Genomic DNA, 23,789 nt, shown 5'->3' with positions numbered 1-23,789 from the left:
ATCTTCTTTATCCATTCAACTGTCGATGGACATTTAGGTGTTTCCATGTCTTGGCTATTGTGAATAGTGCTGCTATGAATATAGGGGTGCATGTATCTTTTCAAATTAGAGTTTCATCTGGATATATGCCCAGGAGTGGCATTGCTGGATCATACGGCAACTCTATTTTTAGCTTTTTGAGGAACTTCCATACTGTTTTCCATAGTGGCTGCACCAATTTACATTCCCACCAACAGTGTAGGAGGGTTCCCTTTTTCTCCACACCCTCTCCAGGATTTGTTATTTGTAGACTTTTTAATGATGGCCATTCTGTCCAGCGTGAGGTTGTACCTCATTGTAGTTTTGATTGGCGTTGAGAAGGAAATCCTTAAGGCTTCCAGGGAATAGGATGACCAGAGCTTTGCCTCCACATGACCTGCTTGCTGCTTCGTAATTAAGCAATCTCCCTAGACTTCCATTTCCACTCTGACAACATTTTTGAATTGCACCCAAATTCTGAACATTTAAACTTGCAAATTACTTCAGATGTCATGTCTGCCATCCTCCTTATTTCTGCAGATGAGGAATGAGAGGCCCAGCTGGCCCGTCAGTCAACATGCATTTACTGAGCACCTACTCACTGCCGTTCCAGCAGCGGCATCAAGGGAGTCACACAGGGTCCTGCAGTAGGAGGCCGACTCAGAACCTCCATGACTATTAAGGTTCCTTCTAGTTCTAAGGGGCAGGCAGAGTCTGGATTTTAGATCTAGGAAGGACCATGGAAATAAATCCAATCCTTTCTGGGACTAGAAACAGGTAGATTGGGCAATCTCTGCCCACTATTCTTTCCACATCGCTCAGTGGTGACATACACAATTGTGTGATGACCTCCACAAGGCTCCCAATGAAGTATCAGAACAATAGGAAGTATTAATCTTGCACACAACACGTGGCCTCTCTTCTATAGCTGACGATATCCCCTCAGGTTCGTTTTGCCCTGTACTGTTTACAAGTCACCGGTCACTTCCATGACCTCTTTTGCTGCTGACAACTCCATGAAGTTGAGAGGACCGGCACCTCATCCCATGTTAGAGACATGCTCCAGGTTGCACGGACTTGGGCGGAACTGAGGGAGCGCTGCAGTGCGTTTCAAGACCAATGTCATAATCATGTATTTATGCCATTTGCAAAAAATAACTTCTGCAAGGAGGAAATCATTTCAGATCTTAACGTAAGAAGAGCCTTCACAGGGCTTCCCTGGTGTGCAGTAGTTAAGAATACGCCTGCCAATGCAGGGGACACGGGTTCGAGCCCTGGTCAGGGAAGATCCCACATGCCGCGGAGCAACTGTGCACCACAACTACTGAGCCTGTGCTCTAGAGCCCGCAAGCCACAACTACTGAGCCCATGAGCCACAGCTACTGAGCCTGTGAGCCACAATGGCCCCAGCCCTGTTGACACCCTACCTTGATGTCTGGCTCTCAGTGGTTGCCCCTTGAGAAGTAGTGAGAGCAGAGGTTAGGAGGTTGGGCTCTGGGATCAGATTGCCACAGCAGGAATCCTCACTCCTCTTTATTGTCTTTTTACAGAGGTGGGGATGAAGGCTAAGACAAGGGACACTTGTTAATCATATTCCAGATAATTGTGAGGATGACCAAGACCAAATTGGTATACTCTAAATGCCATTTTTGACCATAGAAATGGTAAAAATTAGGAGTTATTATTATTTCCTGATATCTTATTTCTCCACCCCTGTCATATCCCCTCTCAACTCTGCTTTCTATTGGCCAGGACGATAGCTAGCTCATCTTCCAAACTAAACACCTACTGAGAGAAAGCCAAGATGAGTGCAAACCTCTCCCCATCGCCTGGAGCTTACATGTACGTAAGGCCACAGAGATCCCTAGTAGCCAAGTTTCTATCTTTATTTATATGTATTTTTGCTGCACCTCGCGGCTTGCAGGAATCTTAGTTCCCCGACCAGGGACTGAACCCTCGACAGTGAGAGTGCAGAGTCCTAACCCCTGGACCGCCAGGGAACTCCCCCAATTTTCTATCTTTAATACCAAGAGTAAGTAGCTAGTGTTTAGCTAGTGAGTGTTATCTGTCAAGCACTGTTCCAAATCTATCACATATATTACTACATTGAATTCTCACAACCACCCTAGGAGGGAATACTATTATTGTTATGCCCATTGTGTAGATGAGGCAGGTGCAGCTGGGCCACCCACGGAAGCTGCACTCTGTGAGTGGCCTCCTGTTTCCATCCACACCTATTGGCAGATGTGGCTTAGCCGCTTCCTTTGCAGCAAAATCAAGAGGTGAAACTGGTCTTACCTCCCATTACTTCACCTGATAAAGAGGCAGTTATTTTCTCCATTTATTGCTGAGTGACTTGAGGCCTCTTAAAGAAGTCATGCAGTTCTTTTACTGTCAGATCATCATCCCCAGGGGCAGTGCTATTACCTCTCCTCTGCTATCCCCGCTGCCAAGTACAACTGCTTATGTACACAAAATGCAGTGGCCAAGAACATGATTTTGAAATAGGAAGCACAAGATTTTAATCCAAGTAACATTGCATGTTGGCTTTGTGACCTCTCTTACATTCTGTTTCTTTTTCTATGAAATGGGGATAGTAACTGAATCTGTGTCAGAGCCGTTGTGTGTATTAAACGAGGAGTATTGTAGCAAGTGTTCGTTAAATGGTTACTATAATTAGTATATGATTATACAACCAGCTTATGCTGGCTCTCTTAAAAGCACATTAGATCAAAAGCAACTGGGTCAAAAGCTGTATATGTATTTGCTCTTTTATTCTTTGGGCAATAGGTGCTGGGGTTTAGGCAAGTTAGTCTTTCTTTTTATATTTAAATCATGTTTAATTCTTTGAGATGTATCTTCAGAGGTCCTATAAGGCAGCGGTCTCCAACCTTTTTGGCAGCAGGGACCGGTTTCGTGGAAGACGGTTTTTCCATGGACGGGTTGGGGGGTGTTTGTTCAAGCTGTAATGCGAGTGATGGGGGGAATGGTTCAGGAGGTAATGCGAGCAATGGGGGATGATGGGGAGAGGCAAATGAAGCTTCGCTCGCTGGCCCCCCTGCTCACCTCCTGCTGTGCGGCCCGGATCCTAACAGGCTGCGGACCAGCACAGGTCCATGGCCCGGGGGTTGGGGACCCCTGTTATAAGGGACATAAGAGCTTCTCTTGAGAGGAGCTAGCATCAGGACAGGACCACGTACAGGGGGTACCATTGTAGGATAATGGCTATATTCAGTTGAATAAGACTTTTTCTGTCCCTTACTGCTCTCCACTGCTCCAACCCTGGAAGAGCCAGAGACATCACTGTGAATCATAGAAGAAAAGAGAAACATGAGGGAAATACTAGAGAAGCTGACTACATCCAACCTCAGCCAACCTGCCCATTCCCCGCTGAGGTCTGAACTCTGAAGGGCAGTGAAGCTCTGATACTAACGAGGTCCAGATATTCCTTGGGGAGCTGGCAGTACAGAGGCCTGAGTCAATTTGACTCCTAGTGTGTGGTACATTAGCACTATTAATTTGTGTAAAACACCTTTCTTGTTTTGTTTATTTACGCATTTTGGTCCCCATTCTCCACTCCCATTCCTCTGCATAGAAAACCATTTTAATGGGTTCCATATGTATTTTTTTGTTCGAGGATGTACTGGCAAACTCTGTGTTATTGTTTTTGCGTGTATTTTCCATGAATGTAAATGGCTCTGTAGTAACTTGTTTTGTTTCTTATTTTTCACTGAGCATTGTTTTTAAGGTTTGTTCATGTTGCTTTGTGCTCTGTTGCTCTTAGTTGCTGCAGTCAGAAACAAGGGTCTGGACTTTTAATAGTCTCTTAAAAATTGAGACTATTGGTTAGTACCTAAGAGTGAAAACTGTGCTCTGTCTCATATTTCCCTCTTTCTTTCTTTTATTGAAGTATAATTGACCTACAATACTGTTAGTTCCAGGTACACAACATAGTGATTTAATATTTCTATACATTTCAAAATGATCACTGGTAAGTCTAGTTACCACCTGTCACCATACAAAGATATGACAATATTATTATTACTATTTTAGATTTTAGCAAAAGAATTTATTTTTTAAAAAATTTAATTAATTAATTAATTTATTTTTGGCTGTGTTGGGTCTTCATTACCGCACATGAGCTTTCTCTAGTTGTGACGAGCGGGGGCTACTCTTTGTTGCAGTGTGCGGGCTTCTCATTGCGGTGGCTTCTCTTGTTGCGGAGCACAGGCTCTAGGCATGCAGGCCTCAGTATTTTTCAATACTGAGTATTTTTCAATATTTTTCAATACCTCAGAAATTTTCAAATGTACACTAAAGAAAATAATATAATAAACTCCCATTACCCAGCACTTCAATAACTACAAATTATGGCTACTTTTGTTTCATCTATAATCCCCCCTCACTCCCACCTCCGCCCCCAGTATTTTATTTTATTTATTTATTTTTTATTTATTTATTTTTTAAAACTTATTTATTTTTGGCTGTGTTGGGTCTTCGTTGCTGTGCATGGGCTTTCTCTAGTTGTGGCGAGCAGGGGTTGCTCTTTGTTGTGGTGCGCGGGCTTCTCATTGCGGTGGCTTCTCTTGTTGCGGAGCACGGGCTCTAGGCACGTGGGCTTCAGTAGTTGTGGCACATGGGCTCAGTAGTTGTGGTTCGTGGTCTCTAGAGCGCAGGCTCAGTAGTTGTGGTGCATGGGCTTAGTTGCTCTGTGGCATGTGGGATCTCCCCGGACCAGGGCTTGAACCCCTGTCCCCTGCATTGGCAGACGGATTCTTAACCGCTGCGCCACCAGGGAAGCCCCACCCCCAGCATTTTAGAGCAAATAGGCTTCCTTAAAAGATAGGACTTTTAAACTTAGTGATTACACACTTCACATGTCTGTTTCTCTTTTATCACCTCACCAAGACACTAGATAGAGTATGGTGCCACTTTATGCAAATTTTTTTTTAATTGAGGTATAATTGATATATGACATTCCACTCAGGTGTACAACATAATGATTCAATATTTGTATACAGGGCTCCCCTGGTGGTGCAGTGGTTAAGAGTCCGCCTGCCGATGCAGGGGACACGGGTTTGTGCCCTGGTCCGGGAAGATCCCACATGCCACGGTGCAGCTGGGCCCGTGAGCCATGGCCGCTGAGCCTGTGCATCCGGAGCCTGTGCTCCGCAATGGGAGAGGCCACAACAGTGAGAGGCCCGCGTACCGCAAAAAAAAAAAAAAAAAAAAAAAATTAAAAAAGTATTTGTATACAGTGAAAGTTATCACCACAATGTTTAGTTAACATTTGTCACCATAAAATGTTAAAGATTGTTTTTCTTATAATGAGAACAACATTTAAATTTGCAATAGAGTATTACTGACTATAGTAACCATAGTGTACATTACATCTCTATGACATACTTATTTTATAATGAGAAGTTTATAGCTCTAGATCCCCTTCACCCATTTTGCCCAACCCCACAAGTCTCCTCCCATCTGGCAACCACTGATCTGCTTGGTAGATCTATGAATTCAGTTTTATGTCTATTTTTTCAGTTGTTGTGTCTTTTAGATTCCACATATAAGTGAAATCATACAGTATTTGCTTTTACCTGTCTGGCTTATTTCACTGAGCATAATATCCTCAAGGTCCATTAGTGTCTCAAATGGCAAGATTATATTCTTTTTTAATGCTGAGTAGTATTCTTCTGTGTGTGTGTATGTGTGTATATATATATATATATATATATATGCCATATCTTTCATATTCATTTATCTACTGATTGACACAGTTTTTTTTTTTTTCATATCTTGGCGATTGTAAATAATGCCACAATGAACATAAGGTGCATATATATTTTTGATTAGAGTTTTTGTTTTTTTCAGATAAATAACCAGAAATGCTGGATCATATGGTATTTCTATTTTTAATTTTTTGTTTTCCAAAAAAATTTGGATAAATTTTACTTATTTTTTCTGCCTAATTGTTCTAGCTAGGAACTCCAAAATATGTCAAATGAAAGTCCTATGAGTGAGCATTCTTTTCTTGTTCCTGATCTTAGAAGAAAAACTTTCAGCTTTTTACCATTGAGTATGTCATATATGGCCTAGGTTATACTGAGGTATGTTTAGTCTACACCCACTCTGTTGAGAGTTTTTATCATAAACAGATGTTGAATCTTGTCAGATGTTTTTTCTGCATCTATTAATACAAGCATGTGATTTTTGTCTTTTATTTTGTTAGTGTGCTGTATCATGTTGATGGATTTGAAGATGTTGACTATCCTTGCATTGCTGGAATAAATCCCCTTTGATCATGGTGTATGATCCTTTTAATGTATTGTTAAATTCAGCTTGTTAATATTTTGTTTCGGATTTTTGAAATCCGAATGAAAGAGATTTCTGTGCATTAGTTTTGTATCCTGCTACTTTGCCAAATTCATTGATTAGATCTAGTAGTTTTCTGGTAGCATCTTTAGGATTCTTTATGTATAGTATCATGTCATCTGCAAACAGCGACAGCTTCACTTCTTCTTTTCTGATTTGGATTCCTTTCATTTCTTTTTCTTCTCTGATTGCTATGGCTAAAACCTCCAAAACTATGTTGAATAAGAGTGGTGAGAGTGGGCAACCTTGTCTTGTTCCTGATCTTAGAGGAAATGGTTTCATTTTATCACCATTGAGAATGATGTTGGCTGTGGGTTTGTCATATATGGCCTTTATTATGTTAGGTAAGTTCCCTCTATGCCTACTTTCTAGAGGGTTTTTAGCATAAATGGTGTTGAATTTGGTCAAAAGGTTTTTCTGCATCTATTGAGAAGATCATATGGTTTTTATCCTTCAATTTTTTAATATGATGTATCATGTTGATTGATTTGTGTATACTGAAGCATCCTTGCCTTCCTGGGATAAATCCAACTTGATCATGGTGTATGATCCTTTTAATGTGCTGTTGAATTCTGTTTGTTAGTATTTTGTTGAGGATTTTGCATCTATGTTCATCAGTGATATTGGCCTGTAGTTTTCTTTTTTGTGACCTCTTTGTCTGGTTTGGGTATCAGGGTGATGGTGGTCTCATAGAATGAGATTGGGAGTGTTCCTCCCTCTGCTGTAATTTGGAAGAGTTTGAGAAGGGTTGGTGTTAGCTCTTCTCTAAATGTTTGATAGAATTTGCCTCTGAAGCTATCTGTCCTGGGCTTTTGTTTGTTGGAAGATTTTAATCACAGTCTCAATTTCAGTGTTTTAGTGGTTGGTCTGTTTATATTTGCTATTTGTTCCTTATTCAGTCTTGGAAGGTTGTACTTTTCTAAGAATTTGTCCATTTCTTCCAGGTTGTCCATTTTATTGGCATATAGTTGCTTGTAGTAATCTCTCATGATCCTTTTTATTTCTTCAGTGTCCATTGTTACTTCTCCTTTTTCATTTCTACTTCTATTGATTTGCGTCTTCTCTGTTTTTTTCTTGATGAGTCTGGCTAATCGTTTATCAATTTTCTTTATCTTCTCAAAGAACCAGCTTGTAGTTTTATTGATCTTTGCTATTGTTTCCTTCATTTCTTTTTCATTTGTTTCTGATCTGCTCTTTATGATTTCTTTCCTTCTGCTAACTTTGGGGGGGGGGTTTGTTCTTTTTTCTCTAATTGCTTTAGGTGTAAGGTTAAGTTGTTTATTTGAACTGTTTCTTGTTTCTTGAGGTAGGATTGTATTGCTATAAACTTCCCTCTTAGAACTGCTTTTGCTGCATTGCATAGGTTTTGTGTCGTCGTGTTTTCATTGTCATTCATTTCTAGGTAAGTTTTGATTTCCTCTTTGATTTCTTCAGTGATTTCTTGGTTATTAAGTAGCATATTGTTTAGCCTCTGTGTGTTTGTATTTTTTTATAGATTTTTTTCCTGTAATTGATATCTAGTCTTATAGCGTTGTGGTTGGAAAAGATACTTGAGATGATTTCAATTTTCTTAAATTTACCAAGGCTTGATTTGTGACCCAAGGTATGATCTATCCTGGAGAATGCTGCATGAGCACTTGACAAGACAGTGTGTTCTATTGTTTTTGGATGGAATGTTCTATACATATCAATTAAGTCCATCTTGTTTCATGTATCATTTAAAGGTTGTGTTTCCTTATTTATTTTCATTTTGGATGATCTGTCCATTGCTGAAAGTGGGGTGTTAGAGTCCCCAACTATTCTTGTGTTACTGTCTATTTCCCTTTTTATGGCTCTTAGCATTTGCCTTATGTGTTGAGGTGCTCCTTTTGTGGGTGCATAAATATTTCCAATTGTCATATCTTCTTCTTGGATTGATCCCGTGATCATTATGTAGTGTCCTTCTTTGTCTCTTGCAATAGTCTTTCTTTTAAAGTCTATTTTGTCTGATAGGAGACTTGCTAGTCCAGCTTTCTTTTGATTTGCATTTGCATGGCATAACTTTTTTCCATCCCCTCACTTTCAGTCTGTATGTGTCCCTAAGTCTGAAGTGGGTCTCTTGCAGACGGCATATATATGGGTCTTGTTTTTGTATCCATTCAGCCAGTCTGTGTCTTTTGGTTGGAGCATTTAATCCATTTACATTTAAGGTAGTTATCAATATGTATGTTCCCATTACCATTTTCTTAATTGTTTTGGATTTGTTATTGTAGGTCTTTTCCTTCCCTTGTGTTTCCTGCTAGAGAGGTTCCTTTAGCTTTTGTTGTTAAGCTGGTTTGGTGGTTCTGAATTCTCACTTTTGCTTGTCTGTAAAGGTTTTAATTTCTCTGTCAAATCTGAATGAGATCCTTGCTGGGTAGAATAATCTTGGTTGTAGTTTTTCCCTTTCACCACTTTAAATATGTCCTGTCACTCCCTTCTGGCTTGCAGAGTTTCTGGTGAAAGATAAGCTGTTAACCTTATGGGGATTCTGTTGTATGGTATTTGTTGTTTTTCCCTTGCTGCTTTTAATATATTTTCTTTGTATTTAATTTTTGATAGTTTAATTAATATGTGTCCTGGCATGCTTCTCCTTGGATTTATCCTGTATGGGACTCTCTGCACTTCCTGGACTTGGTTGCGTATTTCCTTTCCCATATTAAGGAAGTTTTCAACTATAATCTCTTCAGATATTTTCTCAGTCCCTTTCTTTTTCTCTTCGTCGTCTGGGACCCCTATAATTCGAATATTGTTGTGTTTAGTGTTGTCCCAGAGGTCTCTGAGACTGTCCTCAATTCTTTTCATTCTTTTTTCTTTAATCTGCTCTGTGGTAGTTATTTCCACTCTTTTATCTTCCAGGTCACTTATCTGTTCTTCTGCCTCAGTTATTCTGCTATTGATTCCTTCTAGAGAATTTTTAATTTCATTTGTTGTGTTGTTCATCATTGTTTGTTTGCTCTTTAGTTTTTTAGGTCCTTGTTAAACGTTTCTTGTGTTTACTCCATTCTGTTTCCCAGATTTTGAATCATCTTTACTACCATTACTCTGAATTCCTTTTCAGGTAGACTACTTATTTCCTCTTCATTTGTTTGGTCTGGTGGCTTTTTACCTTGTTCCTTCATCTGCTGTGTGTTTCTCTGTTTTTTTCATTTTGCTTAACTTACTGTGTTTGGGGTCTCCTTTTCGCAGGCTGCAGGTTCATAGTTCCCGTTGTTTTTGGTGTCTGCCGCAGGGGGTAAGGTTGGTTCAGTGGGTTGTGTAGGCTTCCTGTTGGAGGGGACTGGTGCCTGTGCTCTGGTGGATGAGGCTGGATCTTGTCTTTCTTGCAGGTCCACATTTGGTGGTGTTTTGGGGTGTCTGTGACCTTATTATGATTTTAGGCAGCCTTTCTGATAATGGGTGGTGTTGTGTTCCTGTCTTGCTAGTTGTTTGGCATGTCTAGCTAGGGTGTCCAGCACTGTAGCTTGCTGGTTGTTGAGTGGAGGTGGGTCTTAGCATTGAGATAGACATGTCTCGGAGAGCTTTTTCTGTTTGATGTTACATGAATCCGGGAGGTCTCTGGTTGACCAATGTCTGGAACTCAGCTCTCCCACATCAGAGGCACAGGCTTGACACTCGGCTGGAACACCAACACTTTGTCAGCCACACGGCTCAGAAAAAAAGGGAGAAGAAAAGAAAGAAAGAAAGAAAAAAATAAAATAAAGTTATTACAATAAAAAATTTTTTTAAATTATTAAAAATTAAAAAAAATTTTTAAAGTAATAAACAAAAAAGAAGTAAAGAATGAACAGAACAACCAAACCAAAAAACAAATCCACCAAAGATAATAAGCGTTAGAAACTATATTTAAAAAAAAAAAAAAAAGGACAGACAGAACCCTAGGACAAATGGTAAAAGCAAAGCTATACAGACAAAATCACACCAAGAAACTTACACATACACAGTCAGAAAAAGAGAAGAAGGGGAAAAATTATATATCTATACTAAAAAAGGAAGAGAGCAACCTAATCAATAAAGAAACCTACCAGTGATAATAAGCTCTAAATACTAAACTAAGTGAAACATAAATCCAGAAACAAATTTGATGCAGAAAGCAAATGCCAAGTCTGTAGTTGCTCCCAAAGTCCACCTTCTCAATTTTGGGATGTTTCATTGTCTATTCAGGTATTCCACAGATGCCGTGTGCATCAAGTTGACTGTGGAGATTACCTGAGGGCGTCTGTTTTTCGACCAGACAGGATGGGGTTAATGAAGCAGCTGATTAGGAGGCTCTGGCTCACTCAGGCCCGGGGGAGGGAGGGGTACAGATGTGGGGTGAGCCTGTGGCAGCAGAGAGCAGCATGACATTGCAACAGCCTGAGGCGTGCCGTGTGTTCTCCCTGGGAGGTTGTCCCTGCATCATGGGACCCTGGCAGTGGCGGGCTGCACAGGCTCCCAGGAGGGGAGGTGCGGACAGTGACCTATGCTTGCACACAGGCTTCTTGGTGGCTTCAGCAGCAGCCTTAGCGTTTCATGCTCGTCTCTGGGGTCTGCGCTGATAGCCACAGATTGTGCCAGTCTCTGGAGCTTGTTTAGGCGGTGCTCTGAATCCCCTCTCCTCGCGCACCCTAAAACAATGGTCTGTTGCCTCTTCGGCAGCTCCAGACATTTTCCCGGACTTCCTCCCAGCTAGCCGTGGCGCACTAGCCCCTTCAGGCTGTGTTCACACAGCCAACCCCAGTCCTCTCCCTGGGATCTGGCCTCCGAAGCCCAAGCCTCAGCTCCCAGCCCCCAGCCCCCGCCCATGCCGGCGGGTGAGCAGACAAGCCTCTCAGGCTGGTGACTTCTGGTCAGCACCGATCCTCTGTGCGGGAATCTCTCTACCTTGCCCTCTGCACCCCCATTGTTGTGCTGTCCTCCATGACTCTGAAGCTTCCTCCCTCCACCACCCCCACAGTCTCTGCCTTCCTAGGGGCTTCCTAGCGTCTGGAAACTTTTCCTCCTTCACAGCTCCTTCCCAGAAGTGCAGGTCCCGTCCCAATTCTTTTGTCTGTTTTTTCTTTTGCCCTACCCAGGTACATGGGGAGTTTCTTGCCTTTTGGGAAGTCTGAGGTCTTCTGCCAGCGTTCAGTAGGTGTTCTGTAGGAGTTGTTCCACATGTAGATGTATTTCTGATGTATTTGTGGGGAGGAAGGTGATTTCCATGTCTTACTCCTCTGTCATCTTGAAGGTTTCCCCATGACAGTATTATTGACTATATTCCCCACACTGTATATTTCATCCCCATAACTCATTTGGTAACTGGAAGTTTGTACCTCTTAATCTCCCTCATCTATTTCACTCAACCCCCTACCCCTTCCCCTTTGGCAACCACCTGTTTATTCTCTGTATCTATGAGTCTGTTCTGTTTTGTTATGTTTGTTCATTTGTTTTGTTTTTTAGATACCATATATAAGTGAGATCATAGGGTATTTATCTTTCTCTTATTTCACTCAGTATTATACCTTCTAGGTTCATCCATGTTGTCGCAAATGTGAGATTTCATTCTTTTTTATGCCTAGTAATATTTTATGGCTGAGTAATATTCCATTGTATATATACGTCACATCTTCCTTATCCATTCATCTATTGATAGACACTTATGTTGCTTCCATATCTTGGCTGTTGTAAATAATGCTGCTATGAACATTGGGGTGCATATATGTTTTCAAATTAGTGCTTTTGTTTTCTTTGGAGAAATACCGAGAAGTGGAATTGCTGGATCATATGGTAGTTCTATTTTTAGTTTTTTGAGGAACTGCCATACTGTTTCCCATAGGGTCTGCAGCAACTTACATTCCCCCCAACAGTGTACCAGGGTTGCCTTTTCTCCACATTCTCGCCAATAGTTGTTATTTGTTGTCTTTTTGATGATGGCCATTCTGACAGGTGTAAGGTGACATCTCATTGTGGTTTTGATTTGCATTTCCCCAATGATTAGTGATGTTGAGCATCTTTTAATGTGCCTGTTGGCCATCTGTATGACTCCTTTGGAAAAATGTCTGTTCAGGTCCTCTGCCCGTTTTTTTAACTGGGTTGTTTTTTGATGTTGTCTCTCCTATGTTTCATCCAAGGCACAGATGAACGACAAGTGTGTTTGAAGGCAGTTGTCTGGAAAAGAACTCTTTTGTAATTGTACCCTATCAAGTCCAGTTCTTTTGTTTAGCCAGCTACAAATGTGTTCACTGCTACATCCACATAAATGAATTGGGTACCTGTGATGTGCAAGATTCTGGCCTCTAAAGAGTTTGGGAATAAATAATATAATAAACAAAAGGCTTTGTAAAATTGGGCTGTTCTGGGAGCTACAGAAAGTAAGGACATGGGGGTTCAGGGGAGGGAGAAAGAACTTTAAGCAAGGACGTTAGGAGAAAGAAGAGGGAGAATTTGAGTTGGGACTTTAAAAAATAAGCATAAGATTATGTTAAACATAAGATTTTGATAGAGAGTGTGAAAGACATTGTAGTTGGGGAGGTAACTTGAACAAAGTAACGCAAGTTACAAAGTGCAAGAGGTACAGCTGGGAGGTGGAAATAGAAAAGTAGAAAAAAGTAGAATTTTTTTCCTCTTTCTCTCTCTCCTTCTCCCTCTCCTTCCCCTTTTGTTTTCTTCTTTCCTTCCTTCCCTCCCTCTTTTTTTTTTTTTTTTTTGCCTGAAGCAAAAGATTCGTTTATCTGCGTTTAAGTGGTTAATGGTTTGCTTTAAGTAGTCTGTAATCCAGAGCCTGATGCTTACTCCTTACTAGTTAGATTCCTTGTTATTCTCAAACAGGAGAATGAAGAGGCAGTGGTGGAGATTTCAATTTGAGGAAGTCAAAAGGTGTCTGTGTTCTCGTGTGTGGAAGCAAGGAAGAAGTGTGTGTGTCTTGCATTTCTAAAGTGGCAATTTTCATATTTTGACCCCATGCCTCTGATCCTAGTACGTTCCCTTACCATTTTATGTTGTATATTTTATAAAAATAAAAAAGAAACCCCCAAGTTCTTTTAAGTACTCATTGCTACATTACAGAACACTTGTGCTGTAACCGTGCAAGGTTTGTCAGAGTGTACATGATGGGTTCACTGCGCTTTTGCAGTTTTCCTCCAACATGACTTAACTGGAAATTCCAGAGGCATTTACACTCCTTATGTGAAGCCCTGTGATTTGTATTAACGAACTCTAGACCTGAAATGTTCCTGTTTGTCATAATGATCTTGCCCCTTTCCTAACCATATTCCTCATGAGTTAATTCTTGTCTTAGTTTGTCTCCAGTAAAACATCTGACATCCAGAGCTATGTCTTGGTGTCAGCTCAGAGAGCCACCTGTCATCTATGAGACAGTCCCAGGTAAATTTGTGTTGTTCGGGGAATTTGATATTGATGGTGTTTGTATGGTGGAAATGATCTCTACACTTCAACAGTGGGATTTTGCAATCAACAGGGTAAAATCTAAGTTCCAAACAAGGTGTATTTGTCTTGCCACAGACTCAGCAGGGATCTCTTAGGCTTATTCTGCGTCTCCTTTTTTTCCAGAGCATTTTGTCAAGGCCCTGCCAGAATACCACGTGGTGGCTCCTGTCCGAGTCGACGCGAGCGGAAATTTTCTATCTTATGGCTTGCACCATCCTGTCACCAGCAGCAGGAAGAAGAGAGATTTGGATGGCCCAGAGGACCGGGTGTACTATAGAATTTCTCATGAGGAGAAGGACCTGTTTTTTAACTTGACGGTCAATCAGGGATTACTTTCCAAAAGCTACATCGTGGAGAGGAGATATGGGAACCTCTCCCATGTGAAGATGGAGGCTTCCTCGGGTCCCCCCTGCCATCTCAGGGGCACAGTTCTGCAGCAAGGCACCAGGGTTGGGACTGCAGCCCTCAGTGCCTGCCATGGACTGGTGAGTCCCCTTACTTCTCTGCCCTCAGTCCCTGACTGTCGTGGTCTGCACACCCACTGCCAGTGGGTTCGTAGATGCACTTAACGCATAGGAATTGAGCACTTGTGGTGTACATGGTCCGGGCTTCCAAACAGGCTGGGGAGAAAATGCATAAAATTAAAATCAGTCTGGGTGGTACGGGGAATATGGACATTGAGGGTCCAGGAAGAACTTCAACCAGGAATATCAGGGCAAGGAGAGGAGGGGATCGGAGTTGGGTCTTCAACCTCCGAGGCAGCTCTGAGCGTGCTGGTGACTGACTGGGTGGCCAGCCCCTTCTGAGTGCGAGGCTTACAGATGGGATGGTGATGGCAGCAGCTGCTACGATCTAATTGTTGACTGCGGGTAGTTTATAATCAGATTTCATGTGGGCCCTTGGGCTGTCAGTTGATTCCTTTGTGCCTCTGTTTTCTCCTCCGTAAAATGGAGATAATGATAGCACCCAACTCACGGAGCAGGGATTGGCAAACTACAGCCCACAGGCCAAATCTGGACCACCTCTTGTTTCTATAAATAAAACTTTATTGAAACACAGATATGCCCATGTGTTTATATTGTCTACGGCTGCTTTTGAGCTGCAACAGCAGAGCTGAGTGGTCAGGATAGAGACCGTATGGGGCCATGAGGTCCCAGATATTTGCCATCTGGTCTTTGCAGAAAAAGTTTGCTGACCCCTGTAATAGAGTACTGTGAGAATTAAATGAATTCATATATATATAAATCTTAGAATAGTACTTAGTAAATAATAGATAATGAAGATTGGCTGCTATTATTATTATTTATATTTCTAACCTGCCAGACACTGGAATGTGTGGCTTATTATGTAATTTACGCACACTGTCCTCTCTACAATGTCCCCCCACCCCGCACCAGTTTAGCTATGTTTTAACAGATGATGCAGTTTGGAGATGTTGAATATCTTTACTGTGCTGTTGTTAATTTGAGCCCGAGTCTTTCAACTGTTCTGTGCTGCCTCTCAAAATGTGACCAAGCTTGTTTTTCAAAATTTAAACCTTAAAAAAAAAGTGGGCCCTTTGCTCCCCCTTACTTCTAGCAGCGACGGCAGTGACAGCCCCACTGGCAGCTGCTTGGCGAACAATGCCTAGGACTTATGTTGAGGTTTCGTCATGCTGGAGCAGGGGGCAGGCACCAGCACTAACCAGGGGTACTTAGGGACTGACTGCGGGCGGAAAGCCTCCGGAGTCCTGGGGACAGTTGTGGCAGAGACTTGGGCATCAGCCTTGGCACCTGTACCTGGGCTTTTTTTTTTTAATATATAAATTTATTTATTTATTTGTTTGTTTGTTTATTTCTGGCTGCATTGGGTCTTTGTTGCTGCACACGGGCTTTCTCTAGTTGTGACGAGCAGGGGCTCCTCTTCGTTGCGGTGCATGGGCTTCTCATTGCGGTGGCTTCTCTTGTTGTGGAGCACGGGTTCTAGGCATGTGGGCTTCAGTAGTTGTGGCACGTGGGCTCAGTAGTTGTGGCTCGTGGGCTCTAGAGCACAGGCTCAGTAGTTGTGGCGCATTGGCTTAGTTGCTCCGCGGCATGTGGGATCTTCCTGGACCAGGGTTCAAACCCGTGTCCCCTGCGTTGGCAGGTGGATTCTTAACCACTGTGCCACCAGGGAAGTCTGACCGGGGTTGTTTTGCTGGGCAAACCCGCTAGTGGCGTTCACATTCCTACAGGAAGCGCTCATCTCAAATCCTCCCATCCTTACTGCTAGTTTGATAAGAACCCTGCTCTTCATAATTTAAGAGTCTGTTTATCCTGTACCTGTCTAGTTTGTCTTTGCTTGAAAACTGTGGGAAAATTAATGTAAAACATTGTACATCAGTTTATAGGTACCAAGAAAGTTCAATGTTCTGAAGGACCTCTGGGGATGAATCGTTTTGTACGATAAGTGGAAAGTCTTGCTTTGCCATTTTTTGGTAAATCTAGATTTTCATATGTAGCTATTTATCATTTCATAAATGACACAAAATAAAAAAAGATGCCCTATTCTTTTCTTCTTCTCCCAGGGTCTCATACAGTGCTTGGTTGAACCAGGGGATATCTCCTGGCTCCATGGTCCTAATCCTCTGGGTTTCCTCCGGGTTCATATCACATGTTCCCTTTGCAATTTCTGCTTTCATTTCTATGAGACAACCCTGGAAGCATCAGTGTCACCTGATCCTCTACGACTAGGGTAACAGAAGAAAGAGCCCTTGTTCTAGAAGGACAGGCACATAGGAGTGAAGTGATCCACAAAACAAACATGCAAAAGCCACACTGCTCCAGGGAACACTGATGGGGGAGCCCACATATAGTCACTACCATTAACCATTCATAAACCGTTATCGTGCTCATAAAATCCTAGAAAGTTTAAATGCCATTGCCTTTCTGTGGCCTAGAGCAGTTTGGTCTGTGACTTCACAGAATCAACATCACCTGGGATTTCATTAAAAAGGCAAATTCATGGGCTCCACTTCAGAACCAGTGCATCAGAATCTCTGGGGGTGGGCAGAAACCTATGTGAGTGTGTTTTAACAGCTTTACTGAGATGTAATTCACATACATACAATTTACCCACCTAAAGTATACAGTCCAATGGCTTTAAATATATTCACAGGGTTGTGCAGCCCTCACCACAATAGATTTTAGAACATTCTCATTAGCCCCCAAAGAAACCCCTTAGCAGTCACTCTCCAATCCTCCCATCTCCCCTCCTCCGTGGGAGCCTCAAATCTACTTTTGGTGTCTGTTAACTGCTTTCTTTGAAACCTTTGATTTAATGACCTCTTCAGGAGATTCTGATGCTCCCTAAAGGCCTGGACTAGGGCAGTCATTCTTAACCCAGGCTGAATATTAGATCAACTAAGGCTTTTTTTATTTTTTAATTGAAATATAGTTGATTCACAATACTGTGTTAATTTCAGGTATACAGCAAAGTGATTCAATTATATATATATATGTATATATATATATATATTTCAGATTATTTTTCATTATAGGTTATTACAAGTTATTGAATAGTTATTCCCTGTGCTGTATAGTAGTACCTAAGGAGCTTTAAAAAAGTACCCATGCCACAACCCCATCTTCCAGATGCTCTGATTTGACTGGTCAGTGGGGGTGGAGCCCAGGCATCAGTATTTTTAAAAGCTCTCTAGGAGATTCCGATGTGCATTAGGTGTTGCCAATCACTGGATTAGTGCGAGTGGGTATTAATGAGCAGTATTAGCCAGTATTGCTCTAAGTAGCCGCTCACCCCAGGTGATTCTAGCGTACAGCCAGGGTTGAGGACCATTGCCCTCAATTTCTCCCTACTTCCATCTTGTTTTCTCTAAGGGAAATTGCATACTGTTTAGCATTATTCCAGGCTTGGGAATAGAATACCGGGAGCTTTGCAGTTTCTAATGGCCCCAGAGAGCTGCAGGATCCACCATGTGGCCATTTTCAGATTCAGATTTCAGATTCATGCTAAGCACAGGAGCACAAAGAAACGAATGTGAACTAATAGACTTATGTGGTGGCCAAGATGATGGAAAGTTTTAGATCTAAATCACTGAATGATGTTTTTCCAGGAGAACCAGTCCACTGGGATTATTTTGGATCTTTTCACACATAATTGCACAATTAATGGATGATTATAAAAAAGACACCGAAAGCCCAATGAGTTCGTTTTGTGAGCACACAAGTTGGCTGGCTTCAAGCTCATTTGCTCACGTGCCATCATTTCACAGTGCTCATCTACAGTGGTTCTAGTCAAAAGGTAGTGGTTGGACTTGCGTCTGATTTCTCCTGGCCAGTTGTCTGGGGCCTGATCTCCAGGATATTTATTTTCCTTTTCACCCAGGGACGACCCCACACTCAGACTCACAGGATGGCAGGCTTAGGATATGCTGCCTCTAAGCCTCCCAGCACTCCTAGGGACAGAGGTGGCATTGGGGAAGGCTTTCTGAGGCAGGAAACCCTCTTGTGTGGAGCAGGACATTTGCTTCTTGTTCGTATGGCTCAGGGCTGGCATATTCTTTGCTTCAGATGGGCTCATCCTAATGTTGGAGGCTGTGTTCTCTCGGAGTTTTCTATAATTTGAGGTTCATCTAGTCTCCCTTGGAGAAGACTCAGATGGTTACAAACTGAAGACCCAAGAAAGGTCACCCATGACAAGATGTGGGATGACCTCCTTCCTCCAGTTAATATCCTCTCACACGGCTCTGGTACCCATCCTCTTGGAAGCTGCTTTCAGACCGGGTCAGTCCCTGTCTGAAAGTTGGCTCAGCAACTTTCTCTCTGTCATCTTCACCATTTTCACCATCTTTTCCCCTCAACATTTGTATAAACTTTGAAGTTATGGAATTGTTTCTTTTGAACAGTTTAGTTGATTTGTTTTATTCTATGATCTGTGATAGAGAAACTGTATTCTTTAATCAATTAGATTCGGAATTCATCCGCAGTGGGAGTTGTTACCTGTGAGAACCCTGGGGTGGTGCTGGATTTGCTGTTATCAAGGGCCCTACACGATGTGTTGCAGGCTAGTCTGCTGTTCGTATTTCAGTTTAGATTTCTGGACTGGGAGGATAGTGCAAGGTGTTAGACTCCACACTTACGTGTGATACAGGATTGGGGCTCTGCCTCTTCATGGAGTACCCCACTTCCACCAAGGGGCTTGGGCTAGGCATGCACTATCTAGACTGCATACTTGAGTCAGTAAAAAATTATTTTTAATTTTTACTCACAGTCAGGCACAGTATTTCTCAGCTCAGTCTTTATTAAAGTGAATACAGTTCTTGGCTCCATCCTAAACCCTAGCCTCAATTCCAGGCCCTGCTGAGGAGTTGAAGGCTGACCCCTAATCTGAATAGCAGGGTTATTCAACTTCAACTCCTACTCAACTCTCTTTCGCTTTCCCTTTGGGCCTATTGAGATTTCCTGTCTTGTTTCAAGCTCAACTACGGATTAAAATTTTGAAAAGGTGTTATTTTTAGTTTTTTTAGAGTTAAACTTTTTATCTTGAGATAGTTGTAGTTTCATATGCCGTTGTAAGAACCTATACAGAGAGGTCCCCTTCCCCCCCAGTGGTAACATCTTGCAAAATTACTGTATAATATCATAGACAGGATCTGACATGGATACAGTCAAGATGCCCAACATTACCATCAAAACAATCACTCATGTTGTCCTTTTAGGCACACTCATTTCCTTCCTGCCTCCATTCTCTTGTGAGTTAATTTTTGTTTAAAGTGTGAGACTTAGGGAAAGGCTCATTCCCTTTCTTCCTCCCTCCCTCCCTCCCTCCCTCCCTTCCATTCTTCCTCCTTTTTCTTCTCTTTTTTTGCCTATGGATGTCTGATTGATCTAGCACCATATTTTAAAAGGCTACCTTCTCTCTATTGAATTGCTTCTGCACTTGTCAAAAATCAGTTGGACATATTTCTGTGAGTCTATTTCTGAGTTTTATGTTCTAGTCTACCAATAGAATTTTCATTCCTATGTCTTCATTACTATTGCTTTAAAATCAGTATTGAAATCAAGTAGACTGATTGCTCCCATTTTATTCTTCTTTTTCAGAATTGTTTTAGTAATTCTAACTTCTTTTCCTTTCCATATAAATTTTAGAATAATCTGACAATAAAAAATTGCTGAGATTTTTTTTGACAGGAATTATATTAAACCTATATATTAATTTGGGGAAATTGACATTTACTACATTAGTCTTCTAATCCATGAACATGGTAGGTCTCTTCCAATTCTGCCCATGAGACCTATCTAGGTTGACTGGTGGAACTGAAAGGTCCACGATGCTTGGTCCTCCCTCTTTCCCAAGGTGAGAGTTATACAGCCTTCTGGGGAGGAATTCTAAATTCCACTCTGATGGCATTTCTCATAGGAAATCTTCCAGCCCATCACCCTTATAATATCACCCATTGGGTGGGCTGTCCTTGTGGGGCATCAGACCTACCCCACCCATAGGGTAGTTAGTGTGGGTAGAGAATGAGTCTCTTAAATAGACTCCAACAGTTGCCTTTTTTTCCCCTCTGGGTCAGATAATTTATTTGGGAAAAAAAAAATAGTGAACCATTTTTGCAAATTTGTTCCCCTGGTTTGTTTGGTCATATTAATTCTTGCAATATTCTGTTTTGGAAAGTTTCCTGATTCTAAATTAGTCTGGTAGAATGATAGCAATTTCTTCTGTGCTGAGCCTCACTGTCTCCCCATCATGGAAAGACGGGGGCTGGTGGGATGACCACATTTTATTCATAGGTGAGATTTGGCTCGTCGATTTAGGGCATGCTTGGAGAAGAGTGTCCTGGTGTAACATAAGTTTCTATGCCCCAGTAGTATGATCTATGATTTCTTTTCAGTCTGAAGGACTTCAGTGCCCTTTTAATTTGACTGCCTTTTTACAAGCTTTTAAATGTGCAACCTATCTGGAAAGTTGTGGCAAGAACCTGCTTTTTAGTGACTGTTTTCATTCCAACATGCCCTTTGCAATCTATCTGTCTATCTATCTATCATCATTATATCTATCAATCTAATCATCTAATTATTTGTCTATCTATCATCTATATCCTCTATCTCTATCTCTGTATATGTATGTGACTAACTACTACATTTGTATATCTAACTCTGACATTTCTTGGAACTTCAGCTGTCTATCTGCCATTTCCACATGCCTAACAGGAATCTCAAATTTAAGATGTTCAAAGCAACACCCTCAATTCCCTGCTCCCACACTCTTCCCCATTGCTGTACATGGTAACTACATTTTCCCTGTTGCCCAGGTCAAAAACCCATGGAATTATTCTATCATTGACTCATCTCTTTTTCTCACACTCTCTATCTATTCTTATCAGCAAGTCCTATCAGCTCTTCCTTCAAAATATCAATATATTCAGAATTTACCACTCTTGTCACTTCCACAGCTAACCCCCTAGTCCAGAAATTCTCAGCAGGGCTGGTTGTGCCCGCCAAGTGACATTTGGCAATGTCTGGAGACATTTTGGGTTGTCACCACTGGGGGAGGGGAGGATTGCGTCTGGCATCTAGTGAGGCCAAGGATGCTACTAAACTTCCTATAATGCACAGAACAGCCCCACAACAAAGGATTATATGGTCCAAAATGTCAATTGTTCCGAGGCTGAGAAACCGTGCCCTAGTCCTAGTCACCATTCTCTCTCCTCTGGACCATTGCATCGACCTCCCAAGTGGCTCCTCTGCTCCTTCCCTTAACTCCCTACAAGCTGTTACTCGCAGAGTGACAAGACTGGACTTCTAAACACATTTATAGAGCAGTGCATTCTTCTGCTTAAAACCTTCTACTGGTTTTAAGTCCACGATGCTTGGTCCTCCCTCCCTCAAGAAAATCCAAATAACTTGCCCTGGCTTCCAAAGCTCCCTCTGATCTGGGGGGCCCACCTCCCTACACCCCTCTCCCACCATGTTGCCCTCCTGCAGAGTCCTCTAGCCACACTGACCTTCTCTCTGTTTTTCAAAGTATCAGGCACACTCTGGCTTCATTGTCTTTGCATGGACGGTTTCTTCTGCCTACAACACTCTTCCCTCGGATTTCTACATAGCTGCTCCTTCTTCTTCTTCTGTCTTTCAGATCCCAGCTTGTGGTATTCCCTGACTACACAAAGTCTACACTCCTCCGGTATTCTATCGCATTGCCTATTTTATTTTTTAAAAAACCTACAATGCCTGATATTTTCTTCTCTTTTTTGCTTAACTTTTCTTCCTCTCACCCTGTCTTGTTTGCACATGTTAAGCTATGTTTCATAATAAACACTCAGTAAATAGTGGTTGAATGGATGTGCTTATTTCAGTATTTAGCCTTTATACTGCTCCAAGTTTCTGTAGACCCTCCCAGTCTGTGGCTTCACAATGAGATTATAATTCCTCAACTACCCAAGCAATGGCTTGAATGCCATCTGTTGAACTCCAGAATGCAGTCTGCTTAAATGTTCCCTGAGCCACTTCTGATGGGTTCCCAGGGTGCTGGCTCCCCATCATGGCTGGGTGATGTTACCTCTGCTACAAGATCCTCCTGGGTCTATCACTCTACAAGCATGGTGACTGCCACCATCATGTTGACTTTGGCAAGGGGACACCGCAATCAACTTTGCTATTCTCTTCTGCATCTCATTCAGGCCTTTTCTTTGTTCTGTAAAACACATCAGAGTCCAAACTATAATTTTCAGCAAGATTTCTTTGAAGGTTTGCATGTAAAAGGAAGAGAAGTACAACACAAATAATAACCTAAAACTGCCAGTCACCTTGGCTGTGCCTAGAGCCTAGGCTGAACTTCAAGAGCATCTCTAACCAAGCACTTGGGCTTTCATTGTGTAGCAAGCATCACCCTACAGCAATCTCCAGGGTAAGGGATGCACCTAAACGTAGTTCTCTCCGGAGGCCTGGGTCCAATCATGAGGCTGCTGGGAAAGGAGGAAATTTCCCTAGCCTGAGGCCCATCTTTGTTTCTAGTTCTCCTTTCCAGGAGTTCCTTTCAAGGAATATCTACTTTCTTCAGAGGGATGCCCAACCTAAAGGTGCTGGGTCCCACCGGGCAGTTTTTGCGTTATAAACCCTACAAAGGTACCCCATCCAGGGGACCAGTTGGGGCTGAAATCCATCTCAGGCTCTGCCAGCCGAACCATGTCCTGGCTCCAGGAGGAAAAGGGGTATTTTTATAATCCTTGTGCTCGAAGAGGAGCATCTTTTTGTAATTTGTCTACTTAGATGCGGTGCCTTTTAAAATTCATCTGTCTGGAGGGGGCATCTGTTAAAATTTCATCTGCCTCCCCTGCAATTGCCCCCTCTTGCAATTTGCACAAATGTGTGCTACTGCAGTAGCCCTGGAGCCCCCTTCCCATAGGACTTGGCTCTGTGGCCCCCAAGTGACAATCACAGGGGGACACAGCAATCCACGGCCAGTGTGTTCCCCAAAGCCTGAGGTATTCAGTTTCAAATAACAGTGTGGAGAGATGGGGTGTGTGTGCATTAGTAACAGATCCTTTTCCACTGAGCTGCAGCAAGTCCTGACCGAGTGCCTTTCCCAATCTCCCTTTTGCTTCAAGGTGAAGAACAAGTCTGTTCTATTTCCTGAAACTCGGGGGTCTTTGCTACTGATCTCTAGTGAACAACTGCTTGAGCTGGAACACAAGGGAGGGGGGTCTTCTCAAGAAGAGACAATTATTGATACATTAAAGGCTCAGTTTCTATAAGTATGTGTAGAGAAAAAACACTGCTCCCATACAGATGCCCGAAACTGCAGTGAAACATTTCTGCTGAAATATATACCCAAGAGTCATGTTTGAAGGCATCCTTTTCTTTCTTTGCTTAGCCATCTTCACCCTGAAGGGAATAGAATTTTAATCTTTGTCACCAGAACAAATGGAAGGGATACTCTGAAAAGAAATTCAATCTTCGGATGCAGGACAGTATGGAACTCTGGAATCGTTTTCC

At 42.1% G+C, this 23,789-nt stretch overlaps 1 protein-coding gene across 1 annotated transcript in view; it reads left to right on the top strand.

Moving 5' to 3' along the window:
• The window catches only part of ADAMTS12 (ADAM metallopeptidase with thrombospondin type 1 motif 12), a 374,445-nt gene that overhangs the window by 4,095 nt on the left and 346,561 nt on the right, over positions 1-23,789 (top strand). Inside the window, exon 2 of the mRNA XM_033852779.2 lies at positions 13,939-14,300. Within this exon, the coding sequence (XP_033708670.1) occupies positions 13,939-14,300 (362 nt within the window). The remainder of the gene's footprint in view (positions 1-13,938; positions 14,301-23,789) is intronic.

The sequence above is a fragment of the Tursiops truncatus genome, chromosome 3 (genome assembly GCF_011762595.2).
Source record: "Tursiops truncatus isolate mTurTru1 chromosome 3, mTurTru1.mat.Y, whole genome shotgun sequence".
Classification (NCBI taxonomy): domain Eukaryota; kingdom Metazoa; phylum Chordata; class Mammalia; order Artiodactyla; family Delphinidae; genus Tursiops; species Tursiops truncatus.
The sequence above is the reverse complement of the archived record's forward strand: the minus strand, read 5'-3'. Positions and strand labels throughout refer to the sequence as shown.